Source organism: Bombus bifarius, unplaced genomic scaffold (genome assembly GCF_011952205.1).
Source record: "Bombus bifarius isolate JDL3187 unplaced genomic scaffold, Bbif_JDL3187 scf7180000008026, whole genome shotgun sequence".
Lineage (NCBI taxonomy): Eukaryota > Metazoa > Arthropoda > Insecta > Hymenoptera > Apidae > Bombus > Bombus bifarius.
Window position 1 is genome coordinate 1,841,091 of NW_022884399.1, and position 24,048 is coordinate 1,865,138.

The following is a 24,048-nucleotide window of genomic DNA, read 5'->3' on the forward strand; positions in this document are numbered from 1 at the left end:
AAAAAATTAGTACAAGACACGGACAGTCATCTTATGTATGGGTCAACGTGTAATAACCGCGTATTAAAGATGTTCACGCTGATTATTAAGGTTTATTAATATAATGGATAATTATTGTGTAAATATTTTGTCATCTCTGTAAAATATATACTCGCAGTAAATATCTTGTAATTTTTTTAACTCGACATTTGAAAAATATTGTTGAGTTTTAGGAATAGTTTGGGTTTTCTTCTCAACATATAATGAGCAGACCGCAATGTACCGCAATTTTACGTATTAACAGAGCTAATATCTTACTCTATTCGCGTTACGGTTATTTTTTCTTTTTTCCATTTACTTACATTTATCTATCGATTAATCTACCATGTAAGATAGATATCTGTGATGAAGAAAAATAAGTGCGATATGTATTGCTTATAAACATGAAATATCACCAATGGTGAAAAAGATAAGTACGTAGAGTTTCTATCATTTATAAAAATATAAATAATCTGGAACGATTATTTGTACGAACAAATGTTATGTAATGATGTTATCGATAGTTATTACTTAGAATATTACTTTAACGGAACAACCGATCGAGTATACAATTGTATATAAAATCTGACGGCACAAACTGATAGAGAAATAAAAATCGCCGGTACAATTTATTAACAATATATTCGTTAATTATTTTCATATATGAAAAATTTCCTATATATCACGTATTTATGTTTCTTCAAATCTTGCATTTCATTTAGTTATTAACGTTTCATTGTAGTTTATTAGCATATTATTCTCCTGACATTAAACATTTATTTATCGTGGCCCCCAGATTTCAAATTAAAATCAATTGCATCAATACACGGAAAAAAATCGCATCTTTTTTTCATATAATCAAGCAACATTCCGATTATAAGAAATTAAGGCAATAAACTTTACTAACTATAATTTTGTAAACTAGAATTTTATATACTTATGTGCAGAATATTACACAATGATACTAGTTTTCGGAAGTATGCGATAGACATAAGTAAAACTTTGAGAAAAAGTATTGTACTCGGATGAATATAGTCAAGCATACCTTTCTTTGAAAAGTGTGTTTGCTTGCATAACCAACTACTCTTCAAAGTTCCAAGTAAAGCAATTACAAGTTTCCGCATGTCTGCATCTAGTTATACCAATATGTCACGGAGAAATATTACTTCAAGAACGCTGTGACATCTTGTTTAATAGTACAAATCATTTCTTATCATCATCATGGTCATCGTTTGCCTGTATTCAACGAGGAAAATGAGGCTTTTTATTTTAAGCTAATCAAATGTACATACTCGAATGATTTACGAATTCACGAAACAGTTGTTATTTATTAGTAGACCGCTGACATTTGTACAAATTCTTACGTTTTAAAAATTAAAATTAAAAATACTTTGCCTTCGATGTTCGAGCGTACGTAGAACATTACATATTTCGCAACTTTTGTTACCATAATTAACAATTTATTTCGAATTTAGATATGTTCTCATATTAAAAACAGGCTACTCCATCGATGAATTTCATAAAATCGGGAAATAGGAAAATTAGTATGAAAATTAGCCATAACGCAATTTCCCAAATCGGAAAGGGACACAATGAAATCATCTTCGACACAATTTCAAAACGCATTTTGATTCACACCCACGTGACCTGTGTATATTTAGATCTCGAGTGAGCGATTTCAGTGGTTTCGTCAGACGTGGATGGCAAAAGAATCACCATAATCCCAGTAATCCGGAAGCTGATCGATCAAACTAATTAATTTTATTTACAATTAACATCTTACGATTTTAAACAAATTTATTTCCTCTTCTTTGTATAGCAAAAATTTCTAGCTTATCTATTTATCGGTCTGGTACTATTTTTCAGATATTTTATACACGTTTTCTTGTTTACTTACAATATATTTGTATTAATGATGATTAAATTACAAATTAAATTAAATTGATTTATATAAATAAATTAATAATAAAATAAATATAATTAATAAATAATAATATAAAATTTGTAATTATAATAAAAATAATTAATAAAATTTGTAAATTAATCTATAAATTAAATTAAAGTATAATGAATTATTTTGCGTATTTTTATTGCTATAATTTATTTAAATATACTACTTTGAATTTTATAAGCTCGAATAAAAAGATTCTAAATAAAACATTTTTTATTGGATTATATAGATTCGTCCTGTTTTTATATTTCTTATATAAACAAGAAAACTAGGCAAATATATGTTACGATTTAACATCTGTTTACAATGGAATAAATTACCACGATGAAATATTTTATAAAATACAACGAGATTATAAATATCTACGGAAACTACGATTTTGCAAAAACAAATTGAACCTCAACTCGATAAATTTAGATACCGAATATTTCACGTTTAATATCTAATCGAACGCTGTGAAATATCGCGAGATGAATTGCTTTGAACGTCAAAATTTTTATTTCGTTGTTTAAACAAAGTTAAAGGTTTCAGTGTTGCATATATTCGTTCTACGAATACGTGTAAGGAAATGTACAACTAAAATGCACAAAAGTGTAAAGCGCGAGAACTTAAAATTAACCTTGAAGTTATATTGGCCAGACAACTCAAGGTATTTCTACAAATATCAGTCCATACACGAGGAAACAGCTCATCAAAGGTGATAAAAGAAAGCGAAAGTAACCGATGTCAACGTGGAATATAGAATGAGTCGTTAAGGTTAAAAGAAACGCGTAAAAGAAGGAGTCTATATTCATTTTTTCCATAAATCTTCATTCGCGAATTTAATAAAAATCTGTATCACAAATGGTTAGTAGAGTTAAGTAAAATAAAATAACGGTACTAAGATAATAAACAGACAAATTACATAATTACAAAAATATTAACAAAATCACGTTTTTAAACATTCTAATTCTTATTATAATCCTAATCCTAGGTAAATTGTCATAAAACGAAAGAATCAACACCGGTAAATAAAACTTTAAACTTCAAACTTTGATAAAGAAGAGTATGGCATACTTATTAATTAATTGAAAATAGATTAAGATATTAAAATATAACTAAATAAGCAATTCATCCGCCAATACTTTTCCGCAATAATTTTTTTTTTTTTTTTGTAACAAGCGTAAAATTTTATAACATTAAATAGCAGATAAGAAAATCTTTAAAACAAAATAAAGAGTCTCTAAACATCGTCCAGATATTTCATATACAAATTAGAGCTTCGCCATCTCAGATTTAAAAAGTTCTTATTAAGCTGCTTCGAAGCTCCCGAGCTTTGCACGATTTCGTAAAACTCCGGATGTGTTACATGTACGATCATTTTATGCAACAAATTAAACGTGCAGGAGACATTTTATTCCACGCTCGAATAAACTTTGAATGGATTTCGCCGTGAATAGCAGAGTTCATTTCCGAGTTTAGATAGTTTGACTTGTTAAACGCGATCCCACGACGATTACGCGAAATTTCAGTAATTATTAATCGAGTGTAGGCAGATTAGAATCAACATGTTCAACTGATGTTTACGTTGCATCAAGCGTTTGTCAACATTTATATTATTGTAACAACACAATTCGAAATTGCAACAGCAAGCGTTTCACCTAATTTAGAATTTGAAAAATAGTCGTGTTTGAACTACAACTTCGAAAACGATAATTACGTATATATCAAGTTGTTTTATAGGTAATGTTACGTCTATATATGTACAATGACTTATGAAAATATTCGAACACTGACGACAGGAAATTTTTATAGCGATTACATTGGAAAAATTTGAAATGAATTCGGAAGAAATATTTAAAAATTACAAGATACTTGTTGCAAATATACACTTGGTAAAAACTTGATATTCAGCGCGAACAGTGCTTTTAAACATATGATTAATGCCAAGGACTGAAGCTTACTAGCATAATGAATAACTGACTGTTCTAATATTAGATATAGTTTGATGATCTACGCGAAGTGCGCGCAATAAATATCTTAGAACTTCTATGCATTATCTGTATATATTTTCAAACTCGTTTTAAATTATATTAGTAGAATCAGCATAGTAGTCGTGCATCACTAGAGCGCTGATAAAATTTCAAAATACTTTTTATATAAAATTGAATTTTATAGACCATAGAAGAAAGAATAATAATATGGCTTTCCAGTTTTATATTTCTTCTTAAAATCTAATTCATAACTTAAACTTCTTTAAATTTTTGCATAAAATGTACATAAACTGATAGTGTTATCTGTGACGAAAGGTGAATGTAAGAGAAAAACAATTTAATTGAATTTAATATGTATTACGAAAATAAGTCATTTCTAGAATCAAAAAAGAGTCATTTTTGGTAACACTTTGAGATCAAAGGTAAATAGATAAAGCAAAGTCTTCTATTTATGTACAAAAATCGCTCATATATGTGTTTCTTTTTTTTACGTTTGTGTACTCGCTATGTACCCGTTGTGAGAACAGAAAATAATGCGCGAAACATTCGTATTGCTCCAGAAATTCACGGTCATCCGACGCAATTCTCGCCACCATAGGCGTCCTGAGTTTTTAAAGTCGTACACATTGAAACGATTCCCACAGGGCCGCAGCTACGTGACAATGACTAATGCGATTGAAAATTAACAAAGGCCGCGGTGAATAGGCCGACCTATGAGGCTTAGATAATTACCAGAGTTGGAAACACGGTGCTTACCTCATGACATTAGTGCAGAATCCGCTGCAGGGCCTGACAGAGGGACCAATGCTCTGGCACCTGGGACAATAGGTCATCCTGAGCAGTGCACCGTAGCAGGCTTCCTGCTGAGGACTGGTACCGGAAAACAGCACGCTGTCGGTTCTATCCAAGACCGTTTTGCCAAGAGTCAACGCCTGCACGAGCACCCGCGTCGCTTCCAAGCTTTTGCTCACCGATTTCGCCACCTGTTTCGGTATGTCTCCGAACGGTTGAATTTCATCCATAGTCTCATACAGACAGGTCTTGAATTTTTCTGTGAAATCTTGCTCGTATTGGTGAGGATTCACCGCGTTGTGATACGCGATGGGGAATAGTTTGGTGAAGAATTCGATGAACCGTTCCTGAAGCATATCGCGGGTCAGCGGTTGCTGCAAGGTGTCCGGCGTGTTACTCGGTGACACGTAATCGACCATCGCCTGGTACAACGCTTTTATCGAGGGCCTGCTCAACACCGCCATCGTGCGATACACTTGATCGAACAAGGTTAAGGTTTTGTTCTCCGACTGTCTCGCCAACATCGTCACCGTTTCTGCAAAACAAAAACATCCGAGATTAAAGCAGACCTTACTAGCCTAAGAAACAAATTTATAGCCTCGTTCAGATTATTGTGCTGAGTCGTACAAAATGTTCGTGGCGAAATTTTACAAAAAATTCCTGGTAATCTTTTTGTGGAATTAGTATTTAAAGACCGCATGGAGAAAATACAATAGATTTGTTCTCGTTAATTTTTTTTCCTTCTATTATATATGCGGTGACTAAAAAAAAAATATTTCAACATGAAACAGTTGAAAAAGGGAATAGTCTGAGCGAGTTGAAGATATAAATCTTTCGGATATAGGCAACAAATGTATAATGTTTTGTTTCCTTTGAAAAAGGAATAACATTAGTTTAGTTGGTATATTAATTGAACTGATTTGATATTCTACATTAATATATAAAACTGCATAATTGATTCTATTAATATTTCTTAATGCTTAGGAGGTTAACAACATATTAGAGTTTTAAATTGCTTTTCTATTAAAGACGACAAATATGACTTATCATGTTCTCCACCTGTAACCTTCGTTTTATATCGTTATACTGATGAATTTAATAAATCTTGTAATTAAAAATATTTAGTGGTAAATTCAGTAATGAATTTTTCCACGTTGTATTTGTAGGTTTTTAAAGTATTCAATCTTATAGCGATAAAGCAACTTTTGTACGGAATAAATGATGATCAGATGATGATTGCACAGTAAATGTAATCAAATAGAATGTTCCAGCGAAGGTTTCACATTTTTCTAAATATCTGAACGTTTTCCTTTGATTGCTGTATTTAATGTCCTAGCAATAATATTTATCTGAAATTACATTACGGTGTAACTCTATAGGTACTCGTATTATTCATGGCGAATAAACTGTCTAAAAGACAGATATTTATCAAAAAAAAAAACTCATGGATGCTAATTAATAATACCGTATGAATACTTTTGTCTCGATGAACGTATAATTATGTGTTGTAATAATTATGTTGTAAACAAAGTATTACGTGAATGTTGTTTACTTTTGTAAGTTATGAAATAATTGCGTTATCGTTTGTTCGTGCATTTATTACTGTAAGCTTCACTATACAATATTCAGCTTCACTATACATATACATAGATATATTTAAATATATTTAATAATATAAGAAATATTTCTCTTTCTATCTTTACGTTCCAATTGTACGAATACTTTCGTCTCCCACGGTACGTGCACGCAGGAACGTTTAGTGTGAAAAAGCTAGTATGTCAATGGATTAATATGCCGCGACAAAAGATAATAAATTTCTTTCTAACGAAGATATAATAGGTGGAACGAGGTAGTGCTTATTCTCGGATTTTCTATAGTCGTTTTCTCGTTACTGTGTGTTCGCCGATAAGGATTCAGAAAAATGTGTATACGTATGTACATTGGATATTAATGACGTAGTTATAACGTATAGAGAAAAATACACTGTGATATTACAGGAAGGAAGAAAAATCGCGAACGAGGCGCAGCAATTTCGCACAGAAGAAAATCTCGCATTTATCGGTAGGGTACATCGATCGTAAAAGTATGGCAATAGCAGTAACAAGTTCCTTGAAGCTGAGAATTACAAGGGTGAGAAGATTTTATAGTTGGCGCAACAGCGTGTACATCGTAAAGATGAGGTAATAACGTTAACGAGAACGTTTACCGAAGTAATCGGAATTTATTGAGACGAAATAACTCTTGTAATTGCTAGTACATTATACAATAGGATCTAAAGATATTGTAACGACAATAATTGAGGTTCCTAAAACAAGATGCTACTCTTTAGGTCCGATGAATGAGCTTTATATTTTGACGCGTTCATCGTCATTCCTGATAATTGAGGTATCGTTCGTTGGAAAGATTCTGTTTTCCCCGTCAGATTATATGTTTTTCTCATAAACGCAGTTGTAAGAACTTTCTATTCTCCTGCTCAAAAAGCACAGGACATCTTCTATGTTTGATAAAATTTTGATACTTAGTATGGATTATGAATTTTGAATTGTATGCATTTTCTATTAAATATATTAATAACAAACTAAATATACAGGGTGGTTGGTAACTGGTGGTACAAGCGGAAAGGGGTGATTCTACGCGAAAAAAGAAGTCGAAAATATAGAATAAACATTTTTTTTTAATTTTTTTTTTAAATTTTCCCATCGAGAAACCGATCTACAGTGAGATCCGTTATAACGAGACGTGATAAAGTGCACGCGTACCGAGCGAAAATTCAAAGTCGATTTTCTCGAAAACAAAGCCTCAAACGAAAAATTTTTATTCTATATTTTCGACTTCTTTTTTCGCGTAGAATCACCCCCTTTCTGCTTGTGCCGTCAGTTAGCAACCACCCTGTATAATGGTAAACTTGATCTTATAGCGAACGAAGTTAAATGAATTATTACGCCAATTTATCGGTAATTATTTTTAATTTTGGAGCGAATATAATAGTTGCTCTAATACTTTCGTACAAGAATGTATGGATAATATCGTTATTCTGAACTATCAAATATATCATAATGAAATCTTTCGGATTGAATGGAGTCTTAACACAAAAAGTTTTATATAAATTCATTGAAATACTTTCAGGTGTATCTAAATTAGAATTATGAAACTAGTGTCTCCTTCCAAGAAAAGTATTAAAAAGTTCATATTTAATTTATTGTTTTTACAATACGAAAATCCATGTAAATTTTCAATGTTAAACCCGCATCTTCGATCATTTCAGATATCGCGCATAAATAAATTAAGTAAGTAAACAAACTTGCACTTTCGGTTTATTATTTCTATAGCATCTCTTTGAAGATACATTAACAGAGAAAATAATGTTCAAAAAGCCTTGAAAATATAATCCTATTCTAAGCGACAGGAGATACAGCGCAGACGTTCGTTGTGCATAGTGCTGCAGGAAAGCGGAATATAATTATAGAAAATGACAGAATTATCGATGGGCTTAAAATAAAAATTGTACACCGAAACGTTATTTTATTTAAATAAAATAAAAATTCGCAGACTTCGTATGTATAAGAATAATAAATATGCAAATTATTTTTCGGCCATATTTCGTGTCTAGTCGAACAGAAGAAAAGTTAATTTAAAAATGCTAGCATCGCTGTATACAAATTTTTTCGCGTGTGAACAAATTCGATTAGACGCAGACATTACAAACAACAACTCCAAACAACTAACTTTCAACGAATCCATCGTTAACAAGATTTTTTCGACGTACGATTGTTTGGATTTCGATCGGTTTTCCGATACAGTAGACTCGCAGACGCGACACGACGTTCGTGTGCGCTAGTTGGTGAGCAAATCCAGTGAAAATGCTGTCCAAACATCAAACAAGCAGACGTTGGAAAACTCTATGGATACCTATGAATTTGTTCGCGTCTAGAGTCACGGGTAGCGAAAACAAATATCAGGCTATTACAGCAACCATCGAAGAATAATGGACTTGGTCCGCGCGATGTAAACCAGGGAGGACCATCTCGTAGCCTTCGGACGATGACTAACGTAAGAACAAATTGCCGACGCACAGACCTGGGACCTAGTAACATTCCTTTCGTCTTCTTTCTCCTGCTCCTTCGCCGCAATCGGCTCGCGATCTGGTCCTCGAAATACCTCGCGAAGAAGGAAATCGCCGGTAAAAGGAGAATAATGGAACAGGAGGAAGAACGCAAAAGAAGAAACAGAAGCGACAGAAGGAAGAAGTGATGAGAAAGGAAAGCATGAGAAACGAACGATTGAAGGAACGGAACACGTCGGAAGGAAAAAGGAAAAGAATACAGGGGAAAAGAGGATCGTCGCGATGTCTACTATCCTGGCTCGACTCGAGCATCGGTACCCAGTTCTTCCAGCACCTCATCGTCTTCCTCTGTCTCTTCTACTCTTTCTTCCGAAAGGCTTCTTTTACCTACGTACGATTTCAGCGCTTCTCTCCTCCATCTCCTACTCCTGATCCGCTTGGTCGCTACGGCGCGTCTCGTCCTGAGGCACTTGAGGCCATTCCGCGGCACAGAGGAGAGAGCTTCGGCATTCCTCTCGCCGGTCATTTTATTTTAGCGCCACCGTGTGGGAGAGAGCCCTTTTATCTCTATCTTTCTTACTCTCTCTCTCTCTTTCATTCTCTTTGTCTCTGTCTCTCCTTTTTTTTTCTTTCTGCTTCTCTTTCTTTCGCATACTCTCGGTTCACAGAGCTTCGCTCGGCGTCCTTCTCTTTTGTCCCACACTGTCTGTCTACTCTCGCTTCTCTTCTCTTTGGATTCTACATCCACGCCGAAGTCTCTCCTACCCTCCGGTTTGGAGGCTCGTTCGTGCGAGGCCGATGGACGGCGATGCTGGTGTGCTTGCATGGTATCCGATGGTGGCCATGTTGCGGAGCACGGAGGGGGTGCAAAAGGTACGTGGGAACTGTACCACGCAACTTGGTCGTTGCCGGACCAGCCTCAGACCGAACAAAATTTTAACCGCTTTATGTCCGAACCCGAGGAACTGCCCGTCGTTTCGGACACGTTCGTTCACGATAGCCAGGAATGATTTATCACTTTATTTCAGGAATTCTCGGCACAAATTGCGCGTACACGTACAGATAAAAAGCGGATATTTTTTAAGTAAGGGAATTTTTAATTTCTGTCGTGCAAAATGACACGTGAGATCGTAGTTCTCGATTTAATTGTTAAACGTTACTGGAATTTATTTTTGTTGACGAAAGGTACCACTTAAGATGTAGAAACTTGTTTCTGGGAATGTCTTTTATAATATACAGCAGTCGTAAATGGAGAAAGGCTTTGTTATTTAATATGGCAATACATAATAGATTTTCCCTTCGTTTCTATTTACTTTTATGTTTACCGTAAACACATTTATTGTAGTTTAAATGTAAAAAATAGATTTTTCATAATGCGATAGATGGTTGGCTTAGCTAGAATCACTGTAAAATTACAGGCTTTGTCAAGCAGCATTTTTAAAATAACTAAACGTACAAAAATCTGGAAATACATATAATTAAAATTATTCAACACTGTCTATGATATTATACTTTTTTATAATGTCGTTTACTTATTTTACGTATAATTTATTTACATTTTTATTACCAATATATCATCAAGCAATATCTATTTGTATTCATATCGAATTAATTCTACTTTCAGAATTTAATCTATTAGACGATCGATGCTTATTAATATTCAGTATTTTCGAACTACTTCTTACAAATGGAATAAAAATATTAGAATACATAGCATTAACCTCAACCATAACGCTCGATTTATTCTTTAGACTGACCCCCTATTTGAATAGTTTTGGACGTTACCGCTTATTCTATTCTTATTCATGCTATCCAGCGAATTCCGCCTGTGTCGTTATACGTGCATTTCTAAAGAACAAATGTGGAACGGACGCAACGTAGATATGTGTAAATCGACTCTAATTGTAACATTACTGCATGCATATGTATATGCTTGTAATACAAGAGTCTCGAGTTTATTAGGGTATACGTAATATATATGTATAATGAATATGAATACACTGGCCCACGGAAGTATTTGAACACTTGCCATAGACAATTTTTAGGTCCATACTGCATACGCTACATAAAACGCTTAGAAATTTCATTAGTTTCACAATGAAACACAACTGTGACATTTATACTAATCAATTCGGGAAACTAATCTGACAATACGTAGATAGGAATATACAAACGTATATTTCATAAAAAATTAGTACAAGCTTGAGTAGTCATCTTAAACATATAATAAGTATCAAATATGGTCCTACTGAATGTTAAGATTTATTAATACGTATAATGAATGTTGGGCAAAATGATTTGACTGTTTAAATACTTTTATCATTTCTGGGAAATATATATAAATATATACCTGTAATAAATATCTTACTCACTAAATATTTGGATATCTAACACCTGCACTATCTATTTGCAGACTGATATTCTAACTTTGCCGATACAATCCTGATAGATGGTTCTCATAACAGTGCCAATGAAATTTCAAAACGTTTCACATATCTAATATTTATGATATATTCATAAAAGTTGTCTACCAGAGTGCTTTCACGAGCCTGTGTATATGTACATTATTATGTAGATGAAGATAGAGCAGGTGCATGTTGCGAGTATGCAGCGTATAAGGGTAGAGCACGGATACTGTAGACCAGCGTAGGCCGTAGATTGTGAGAAATGACATTTTTCTGAAGTAGATGAGCGGCACGGCTGAGCTTAATTACGATGCGTAAAATAGACAGAAAGAAAGAAGAGCCGCTTCGAGAGTTCGACAAGGTGCTCTTATCCGTTTCAAGTGGAGTTAAAGAGTGGCGAACACGTCCTCTACTCGATGACAAGAGGGAATAATTATTACTGAGATACTTATCTGTGGTATTCTAACAGCATGCTCAATAACGATTATTATTAGGCTAATTAATTATCCATTATCAAAGCCTGGCGAAAATCTAATTTTCGTTGCCATTAGGGTCCGCTCTTTGCACTGTACTCGATAAGATTAAAATTAATAGGATTACTCGCGAATTACATATAATTACAGCATTTTCATTCGCTTGGTGTACCTCGGCATCTTAGGATCGAACAGCGTTAAACATTAATCAAAAATCTGCTCTAACAGTTACCATGTGTAAATCCTCATATATTGCGTGTTAATATTGCTTACATATAGACAAATCTTGATATTCAGAATATAACAGATTTCCTTCGAATAGTAGTAACTTTAATTCTTAAGATCTTTTCTTTCTCTATCATAAACAAAACCAATGGTTCTGGATGTTGATCGATTATACCAGTAAGTTCTCTCGAAAGGATCCTTCTAATATAAAAACACAAAAAATCATTCAATTTGTACTGAATATCAGCAAGCGACTTGTAGCCAGCAGTATCCACCAGCGAAGACGTCGATATATTCGAAAACTTGCCTCGAACAAAACACAAAGCAAAAACATGTAAGCGCATGTATACAACGTTGTATACCCGGCGCGAGTCTCGGACATCTGGCCACCAGACGAGAAGTTGGCGCGTTAAAATTGACGGAACCGATGTTAATTAATTCATTGATCCGTCGGTGAAACCTGTTCCGCCGAACGTGAACAACCACGAACGAATCGTAACGCCCACGCAAGACTAGGTGGGCGCGGCGCACAGCGTCGCGTCAAACGCGAACGCTTCGACGCCGAGGGAATCGAAAACGCGTGACCCGCGCGCGCCACGTCGCGATAAACATCTCGAACTCGCGGTAGAAACGCGTTTTCCGCGAGTATCGGAAATAGAACGGGCCAGAGACGAAAGCCTAGAGACTAGTAGGTTGCCGAGGCAACGACACGCGCGTACATGACTTTCGTGTCCTCTTCCTCTCTGCTCTCGCTTTTCTTTCTTTCGCTTTCTTCTTCGCAGTGTCTCTCTGCCTTTACGCCGAGAGCCACCTCCTCTATTTTTCTACCGTGTGAAATTACTATACGTCGCGGCGAATATACTCAACCGACGACCATATGTCCGACTGTGAAGTCATGCGCCACGAAAATCACGGAGATACGCGAAATAACGAGTCTAGGTGCGCGTCGCGGCTTCTCCCTGCTTTCCTAGTTTTCCTTTTTGCTCTTTCTTTTTCTCACTAACCTTCTCTCTATCTATCTCCCTTTCTCTGTCGTTCTTTTGCAGTGCTAAAGAAATTCAACTAGTCGCTGCATAAACATGCACGCATATGCACGTATGTAAGTACGAGCCCGAGCTCGTCGTCAGCTCCGCAATTCACCGTGCGATTTTCTCCGAGATGCCGACTCCGAAACCGAGGTCGGAGCTCTGACTTCCAACCAGACCGCGCGTTGTGGTTTACTAAATATATTTTCTCTTCATTTTATCGTGAACCGTATATGTTGCATGTCCGGTGTATATTTCACTTTCTTTCCTTACCTCTTTTTTTCTCCTTCCTCTCCTTTTTCTTTGTTTTTTGGCATTTTTATGTTTCGTTGCTTCTGTAAACCGTCAAGAAGCATATGTCGTGGAAAGTTTATTGCACGCGTTTGAAAAGATACAGCGAAATCAATGACTCTGCTCTTTGTTGATACATTGTTTCGTTTGTGTTATGGCTTCGTCATCTTCACGCGTTTTAATTTGTTAACACCTTTGACCTTATCCTACACGAGCCAAACAAAATTCATTCGTTTGATCTATGAACGTACTATATATATGTCGTAAGACATATATATCGTTGTGTTCTGTAAACCATCGTTGTGTTCTGTAAACGCTTATATGTGTTCGATGAAATTTATATCCTGTTACATTTTTAAGACGCGAAATTTATAATATACACGTTATATTCGATTTTTTCCTGGAATTTCGAATAAAGAGAGTTCAAGACTTTACGTGGTATTAAACTCAAGCCTGGCAAGCTTTATCTACTCCTATAATCGAAAAACTTCTGCTAGAAAAAGTCTCATTTTTCGAGTCGCGCCTATACTCAAAAGGAACGCCGAAAATTCTGAGTTTAATGAAACTTGGTGTATACACGGCGCAGATTGAGGTATGCAAAGAACAGATTTTTGTGCTGCAAAAAATCACTTTCAGCAGGTAAAATCCACGCGAAAGTTTCTACATTTTTTCATTTTACGAACAACAGTACAAGACAGAACAAAGTTTTAATATAAATTGTTAAACTTTTCCTGCTCCATGTATGTAATTGCAGAGATTCCTCTACAATACGTAATTTTAAAATAAGTAGCCTCTCGTATCATTTTAAATAGAAATGCTTACGTTTCAGGAACATACTAATACATAAATACAAACTGAGCTTTTTCAGAATACGTACAGGAGAAATACCATAGTTCTTATTTTAGTTACAAGAAAATCTTTATCCTCCGACATAATTTTTAAACAGTAGGCAAAACTCGTGCTCTGGCCAACGGTAATTATCTCACTTTTTGATTACGCTGACGCAGTACATTTTATTCGAACGTCATTTACGCTTGCATTCAGAGAATACAAATTGCTTGCCTTCGATTCTCTTTCGACATCCATAAATTCGATCACGTCTCTACTTATGTATTTCCATACATCCGGTTGACTAACTATGCAACAATGTTTTATCTATCATCTTTGTTACATAACATTTAAGAAATATAAGATTTTGTGCAAAAGACTGAGTATTACCTAAATAATGTTTTATGAATGTATATAAGGGTATTTGGTATTATTTTAACATTTCTTCTATTTGTTAAAAAATATTTGATCTGCGAATTTAGTATCCATTTGTTAAATATCTAATTGTAATTAGCGTTTTAAATAATTCCTAACTTTGTGTTACCTTTTATCTTTTCCACGCACGCATACAATGCTGTCGGGTAATTTTTCAATAAACCCGTTCCCATGAATCGATCTCTTCGATTATTTTGTGTATAAAAGTATAAGTGGTAGACGATTAAGAATTAAATAGTTCACGAGATATTTCAACTTTCTTCATAATCTTTTATCCATACTTTCAATTTCGATCTCTAACACCCTACATTCTCTACGTTTTAATATATTTTGAAAATTTACTTCAAAGATACAATTTCCCCAAATTATATGCCGACGTTCTCAAAATAAAAATCGGTGAACATATTCTTCTCTAATCATACGATATGTCACCTTTTCAAAAATATTCCACCAAGAAACTTGTAATAGCAACAACAAATAAGTACGTACCACGATTTTATTGCATGCACATGAAAAAGACTAATCAGAGCAGTGTATACGCTTTGAAAGGAAAATCGGAGACCATAAGTTCATTCGAAGTACCAATGAAACAGTTTCCGAAAGCGATATGTAAAATCTGTGATGTGATCATAGTTTCAAACTACTAGTTGATGGTAGCTTGGAAACACAGTGCTACAATTCGAAGTCCACCGAACGACAGAATTGCAACGTATAATTTAAACTGATCACATGCAAACATCTGCGCATCGTAACAGATCATTAACTTGCATACACATTTGTTCACGTCGAGGAAAGTTTCTTTGTAAGATTCTCCATAAAGCGAGCAATTGTCTGAAGAACAAAAAACCATGGAACATCGAGGTAATTTTATTCGAGTTGTCATGCAAAGGATTATCCACCTTTGACTTAGAGTGCTCCACAGAATTTCTCGTAATTTATGGTTTCGTGTTACAACGTTTCGCGTACCTACGCGTAATTCTTGTCTACGCTTTTCAGAATCAAGCGGAAACTCGCTTTTCATAAATGTGGGTATGCACATACAGTCACAATAGTCTATATACATCCCTTAAACTTCAAAGCTATAACTTCAGGCAAATTTTCTATTAATTGAACTTGGCTACGTGTTTAACAAATTTCTTGTACATATTAAGGAGAAGCGAAAAGAACTGTTTTAAAGGATTATATCAATTTGTTATTATATTCTTCTTTATATTCTATATTATATTCTTCTTAGTATTGATAAAATTGAAGACTTTACAAGTTTCCGGAATAATTTCATCGCAAGACCTTCGCGAGCTATACGTTTACGTAATTTTCAAATTAGAAATACGTTAGTGTACTGAGAAAAATTAAAATCATTTCCTGTCGATATAAAGTGCAATTTCTAGTTTCTTCCGATACAGCGGATATACAAAATTCGTGAAGCGTATACACCACAGACCTTATGAAGTATTAGACTTTCGTTGCTGACTGTACTATATACGTCGACGAAAATTTTCTTCCTGAAACCCTCGCACCCCACTAGCTTCAAAGATTACATCAACGCTGAACAAAAAAGGAGAAAGAAAAGAAGAAAGAACGGGGGGATAAACGGTTGATTAATAGACGTGTATGTAGCATATTCCGCAATACGCGAAGCCTTCTTCACGCAGAAATTGATTGTACATGTAAAAACAGAGAAAAAAGTTGATGTAAACATATGTATTATTTATCCTTGTTCGTGAGATATGGGTTTTGTGTTCTGTCATTTTAGGATCACAAGGAAGCACCATGATAAATTATGATTTGTTGATTTTCTAATTTGAAGACTAATTCGGCCGAGGAGCCAGATTAATGACAAGGCGTCTACAAACTTGTCTTGAAATGCAAGGTGATCATTTTGAACATCTTCCGTAAGACTAACCACTTAACAAACAAAGAACACAGGAGAAAAATATGATAGGTCATATTTTTTGTCTATTGCAGGAAAGTAATTTAGGATATCGTTAATCAATCTTGCTCTCCTTCAAATAGAAACTTGATCGTGGGATGAAACGTAAGTTTCTCTCATCCTCTGAATATCTACAAGATATCGATAATAAAAACATTAGTCAAGTTCTTGATCTTTTTTAAAAAAAAAACATGGTGGATTTATTAGTCATTTTTAAACTACTTATAGTTCTCAGGAAATTATTTCCTTTCCCAATTATGTGTATATATTGAATTGTGTATATATGTTGAAGCACATCTCTTTAGCTACAAATTATTGCGTATCGAAATTAGATACTCAACAAGCCATAACTTCTCACGCTGTTTCCATGCGGTCTTCGTGTGACAAAACCCAAGGCTCGTTAAGTCTTAAAACGGGAAGGAATGGAAGAAGTGAGCAGTTCGGAAGAAACGTTTATTAACCTGGTAAATTGAATAATTGCGAAAAATGGTGATGTCGCAAACACTGTTTCTTAAATTTATCTTAATATCTTATTCTATGAAGCAATTTACAGGCGTCACTTGTTTCTCCACAGCTGAATATTAATCGCGTACTTGTGTAATGTAATTGAGAAATTAGTAGAAAATGGAGTTAATCTAGTTTCTGAGAAACCATTATCTTTATATATAAACGTTCTTCGTTGTTTTCGGGTGTGTGCAATCAATTGCTGAAACGGTTCCCAACATAGCCCGAGACACCGTGTATATTTTGCGGAGAATTTCGCAGGATTTTCTTGTAATTTATAGTTGCACGGTTCGCGGTATCGTTTATCTAAATATAGATAAGGCTTATTCTCTGTCGTTCTCTCTCTCTTGGTGGGCAAAGTCACGCGGCGCGAAACTCACGGAGAAACGCGACATAATAAGGCCGGAGGTGCATGTGCGAAGCTAGTGCAGCCACTAGTATTCCCAAGTACGCCTATATATTCGCGGGACTAACTTTATCGGTCGACCGAGTCCCCCTTCGCTCTTTGCCGATGCAAATCCGAAAATCCTCGGTTAGTATTTTACCTTCCCACCAATTCTCGAACGAGCGCGGCGAATACGAGGGTGTAACGGAAAAATGCAAGGGGTAGCACGCGGCTTGCGAAATGCGGATTCGCGTTTAACCGCATTATCATACGTTTAAATAAATTCCGGCGAACGTACGGCGTGTCGCATCGCGGGCATAGCCACCGTAAAATAGCTCAGGGATAACCGACCGTGTAAGGAAAATTCACGGGAAAATTTAGCTTACAGATTTCGGTTCAACGTTTTCGCTATCCTTCGAAACTCGTGAGAACGTGGACGCGTGAAGGTATATGCAAACACCTGCGGCATTTCCATTTGCAACCGCAGGAGCAGAGTTTTAATTTCAACGATGTGAACTTTTAACAAGTACCGCTTCGTGTGTAATGAAATAAATAATTCGTATATAATGATATAATGATATTGTAATGTACATAATGACATGTAATAATATTATGTAACAATATAATAATAGTAACGTATAATAATAGCAATCGGTTAGTTTAATGAGATAATTACTATTTATTGGTATTATATAATTCTTTCACAACATTCTGTAAATAACAGGTTGTTGTGTCATTATTATGTATGATCTAACAGCAGATGATTTATTTAATATAGTAAATAATATAATTATTTAATGTAATAAATATTAGCTTCCGGGGTAGATGTTCCTATAAATTTATAATACAAAATTCAAATAGGGAAACACGAAAGGAAATGTAACAGTTATTGAAATCTTCTATAAATGGAAATTAGATTTTCGATTGTAATCAGAACCACGGAAATAGAAAAAAAACCTAATAATCCGTCGATCAAATTCTGCAAAAACTGCGATGCGAATACATTTCTAATAAGATAAATCTCATAAGCTTTCTACAATATTTAATATGAAAAAAGTACGCATAAATATATCAAAGCAAGTGTTTCTTTAGAGTAAAAAATAATTTAAGAAGGTATAAAAAATTGTACAACTTTTCGGATAATGGTTTAAAATATTTAAATTATTGAATTTTTATATATGAACTAACTTACAAATAATTTTTTGGGTAGATTATTTTTATAATGCGTACATGTGTTTAAATATTACTTAATATTTAGAATAATCTATTCCAATCGCTTATCGTTGTATTTTTGTATTTTATTAATCTATCATTATAATAGAACTAAATGATCTTTTTGTAGTAATTATTAGTGTCGAAATTTCAGATACAAGTAAGAAGCTATAATTAGTTATGATGTTTCCTCCTATAAATAAACAAAATTCTAATTTCAACGCGTTGAATATGATATTTTTTTAAATGGATCAACTAAATTTTCATTCTCTCTGTCATCTACTGAAACAACTGATATTGATTAATAAAAATAGTGGTTTATCTTTTGTTACGAAAGATTGCTGCTGTATATCTTATCCTTGATGCCATAAATCCAAGTGACCTCAAGCATAAAATTCTGCTATATTCATTTCTCTTATTAGCCATCGTCACTTTTTCCATCGCTGAAATTATTTTTGAAGAAGATCGCTTCTGTTGATAAAAATATAGTAAAATCCCATGTATATAGACTTTGAATTTACTACTAGTAATTTTCAATATATTAAAGTAACAAAGAAGGAATGTTTCTAATACAAGTTTGAAAATAAAAAAAGAAGAGAACTGATAATCCATACAACAAAGTATAATAAAAAAGTAACCGTAATTGGAGGGTTTTTTTTATTAAGAAAGCAAGATAAGTTAACTTGAGTCAGCTAAATTCCAACGTCCTAAAATTCAACCTTGAACTTTGCACAGAATAATCAAACTGGCATATTATGAGACATTATTAGTCTTCAATATATGATAACGAAAAAAGCAAGAAAATATTGTGTACTTCACATTCAGCAAAAAAAGATAAAATAAATATTATTTTACAATAAGAAAAATTCTCAATAATGGAGCTGATCAATTTTTACATCGATTCATCAACTTATCGATAAATGTCAAACTTTACGAATAATACCAGATCGAACCACGATGTATAGGGACATTTGCGGTGAAATAAAAGTTTGGAGCGGCTCGTTAGAATTTTTGCGAATTGTTATTCCGAATAAACGTTTTCATGCGCGCCAGGCTAATTCTCGCGACACTTCGCGGTGCGAATAATGATTAGCGGGATGGTCCAGAAGCAAGAGAAATGCAGGTAGTTCTCACTTTACGAATTTTTCCCGCTTTACGAATTTCTATTTTTACGATCTTTCTTCCCCCTTTTTTTCTTTTTACAGAGGAATTTTTATTTTTAATTGAGCACGACCAATGCGATTGAAGGCGTTCTTTCCCCTTTCTCTTTTTTCTTTCTATTTTTTTTAACGATGCACCGAAGTTTGCTAGTACATATATCTCCTACTACATCGACGGTTCCCTTCATCCGATGATGAAGAAACGAACAAACTTTTTCAAAGAATCTTTTTTAATTAAAAAGTTTCCTTATATCATTTTCTCTGAAGTATGTAAATCTTCGGCGGGTAAAATCTCTACCGATCATTTAATATTCGTATAAGATTTTATACATATTCTCTCTTACGAACATAACTCTCGCTTATAACATTACAACATTATTTCTAAGGCAAATAAACTGCCGCTTTACGACTTCGATTTACGAACAATCACCAGGAATCAATTATATGTGTAATTCGCAAAGGCGGAAGTACTGTAGGGAGATGAGAAGTTAGCTAGCAAGATAGTACAGGGGCAAGGCAGGTATTGCTCTTTATTGCTCAGCAGTATATGTCGCTATATTGTCTTGTTTGTATAGTGTGACACTCTCAGCCAATACTTATGTTTACGATTGTATTGAACCTATCGGAAATAACCAATCAGACTCGTATTCCTTTACTTAATCACTATTTCAGTATCGTTCTCTATTATACTCTATTACTACGTATACAAAGATGAAAAATTGGCTAGGACAGCACAACAACAACGGAAGTATCGTTCTCTATAGCTCACCGTTACGTGTCGCTATATGATTTTATTTGCGTATGTGATACCTTCGATCAAGCACGCAGCTTATCTTTACAATTGTACGAAGTTTATCACAAATAACCGATCAAACCCGCATTCCTTTGCCTAGCCATCATCTCAAATACGGTAAAGGATGAAGTCGCGGATGCGAATTTCGCGGGGAAACGTGATACAACAAAGTTAGGTACATGCGAAAATTCCCCTTTGGCTCGTCTATATGCTCGCGTATAACTATATGTATGCGTATGTATGCGATGGGCCAAGTTCGACGGTGCTTCGTCGAGCCCTGAGGGCCCCGATGATGTAAATGTGGAAATCTGATACTATTCTTCTTTCTTCTTCAAGCGCGAAATTTCGAATGTACATCGAGCGAAATTGACGAGATAGCGGAGAGATGAAGGGAGAGACAAAGAGAGGAAGTCTCGCGGACTGTGATGGCGCAGGTTCAGGGACGAGAATTTTGAAAGTTCTCGCCACGGTTGGTTTGAGTTCTTGTTCGAGCAGAATACCGATTTGTGGCATATCGATCGATTCGGGATTAAATTCGTATGTTACATCGATCAATTTCAATGGCTGGCTACTACGATCGTCGCAGAGTTTATAACAAAAACTAGTTCCTGTAATATTCAGTTGGTAGACAAGTAATGTCGACTTTTGATGGTACTAAGAAGCACAGTTTCCAGTGGCTCATATTTTACAGTTTCGAATAAATTCACTTTATGGGATTGTTCGAGAAATCCGTAACGTTTTTATTATGAATTTATATCAAATAATGGGACGTTTGTTTTAATTGTAGTTGAGATGATCATTTCTATCGGATAAAACGTAATATAGTCTCGTTGCTATTTATTGAGATCTTGACATAACTTATTCAATAGACATAAATATGACATGAGATAGTCTGGAGCCCACTGAAGCTATTTGAAGGAATTCTTTATCGAAAAAGGTGAAAAATTTTTCAAAAAAGGTTTCGTGAAGCTATAAACTTTTTTAACGATATAAAGTTGACATTCTGTATTTATACATAAAATACCGTTGATGCATATTTGATATTTCATGCATAATGAGTTAAAATATCTGAAAGATGAACGAATGCTTCCAAAGAAGATTTACTTGTGAAAATAACGAACGGAAATAGTCGTACATATCCAAGGTATCCCGTAATCGGTGGTATAACCGAATAGGGACTGATTCTAAGCGAAGGAGTAAGTTGAAAAGGTACAAAGGTTTCAAAAGGAAAGTTCAGGTACAATAAAAATTGTTCATCTAACGCTTCGTTTCTGAGAAAATCGAGTTTAAAAATTTTGCAAGTATATTTAAAGTTGGTTACGTACCGACTGGATAAAAACAAACAATTAGGAGATTATTCTGCATGCGAAAAGGAGTAAAAAGTGTAAAATAAAATTTTTCCATTTAAGAAAGAATTATTTTCAAGAAAGTTTGGACATGCTTAGTTAAAAACTGGTCTAGTGTACATACACGTTACATTTCCAAATTTACTTTTCGCGAAAACAAAACATTTTATGGACAAACAATTTTATTCTACATTTTTTATCTATGTTCATATGTAGTTCTTCATGTACATATGTAGTTCTCTAACTTCTTGTCGATTATTTGCTCCTGTTCAATCGGTTAATTACGTACAATACTGCATAATTAAGTTATAATTGTAACAAAAATTCTACTTATTCTGATATTCCTGAATCAAAATTTCTTCTACACAAGTTACTGCTTTTTTTTGACGATACCCAGCGATCAAAATAGTTTTCCATTAAGATTCCAATAGCTGTTTGAAATACATTTCAAATAAAGTTTTGAACGATCAGCTTCCGTGTTTCTTCTACATTTCAAATATTTTTACAAAGGAATTTTTTTACTGATCAAAATAAGTAAAAATTAAAAAATAGAACATAACAGAAGTACTGTCAAACGAAGAGCAATGTATATCATCGCAATGTTACCATGGTTAACATTACCTTTTCTCCTTCCGGTAAATAGCGTCTGTTGGTGTCACGTAAATATTTGGATCAGCTGCCGCATGATACCAGTACGACAGTGTAATGATAATAGAGAATATCGTAATAGAAAACGTCTTACTCAAACCAGCTTACAGACATTCTTTTCCACGCGATCACTTCCATGCGCTGTCATAGACATTCGAAGATTTACCGACGTCTTCTTTTTGTTTGTCTGTTCTCATAAAACGTATGCAATTTGTTTCCTACTGTCGGTTACAACTTCTCATAAACTGTTACTCAACATACAATACCATTAAACATTGCCACTGTAATTGATATTATTGTACGCTACGGAATACTTCAGGAATAATGCAAATTTATTATTGTTATAATTATAACTATAGTATTATAATTGTACAAATATAGTGGGATGAAATTTTCATTCGATAACATTCTCGAAAAAATTATGCCATCTTAATAGATGACTCCAATGCCGGTCCTAAAAGATTAAAATTATGGAAAAGACAAATACAGATGTAAAATTACGTTTCTGCAAGATTTTAGATTCTGTATTGACGAAGAATTCTTTTCTCCTCTCAGCGAATACCACAAGTCCGCATGATTCTTATTTTTTAACACCTTGAATACCGGTATACCGGTCGGTTAAGTAAAGAAAGAGAAAAAGAAAAAAATAATTGCAGAGAGTCGCAAGATATTTTCTCAGTAAGCTGTGGGTGAGTATTACAACTTCGCAGCCGCGGTCGTGAAGGGAGGAGGACGAGTCGCAGAAAGAAACCACGCTTGACCCGGCGAGACGACGATAAAGATAGAAGCAACCGAATGAAAAAGTAGCGTTGCCATTGTAAGGACAGAGAAATAAGAGAAAGATGGACCCGTAAGCTACCGACGACACGGGTCATCTCGCTTATCTCTGGCTTAACCAGCCGTTTAGCTTGGTTACACACGTACACGCAGGAACAAACACAGGTAATACACAGGCAAGCTTACATCGACGATTTTACTATACTTGTACGTGTTACCTGATCACTCGACCCACCCACATAAAGCGACTAGTACCTTGTAGAATTGTACCGGTATCGGAGATTATCTTTGGCAGCAGGGGAATTGAAAAGGAGCCACGCTTCTCCAGCACACCGTTTCCAACCTTATGGAATATAATTACGCCGAGGCAACTCGCTCAACGCTCTTCTTCCACGGTTTTTTCCACACGATTTCTTTTGCGCCTCACGTATTTCTCTTTTGCAACGATCCAATAACATGTGTTTCAAGTCGCAGTACCATTTGGTAAATTATCGTAGGACCAATTAAAACGCCGCTTAATAGCCTGGATCGACATTCTAAGAAATAGATGATATTGTTATCAATTTCCCTCTCTTTCTGTTCAAAGATACTTTTAGGCTGTAATCGTAGAATATTGTAAGTAAACAAATAAAACAGGAGAAACAATCGAAGGTGAAGACTGATACAAGTAGATATTATTAATCGTCTACAACACAGTTAGTTAAAATTTTAGTATAATTTTCGATTTATTTGCTTATTAAAGTCAACATTTGGATTTATAAACTTTAAAAGAGGATATCTATAAAGCCCCGCGAAATCCCATCATGAAATTCAT

At 34.6% G+C, this 24,048-nt stretch overlaps 1 protein-coding gene across 1 annotated transcript in view; it reads right to left on the reverse strand.

Annotated features, from left to right (window-relative positions):
• Nucleotides 1-24,048, reverse strand: part of LOC117207291 (division abnormally delayed protein) — a 243,951-nt gene that overhangs the window by 166,415 nt on the left and 53,488 nt on the right. The window contains exon 3 of the mRNA XM_033447340.1: nucleotides 4,699-5,269. Coding sequence (XP_033303231.1) covers nucleotides 4,699-5,269 — 571 coding nt within the window. The remainder of the gene's footprint in view (nucleotides 1-4,698; nucleotides 5,270-24,048) is intronic.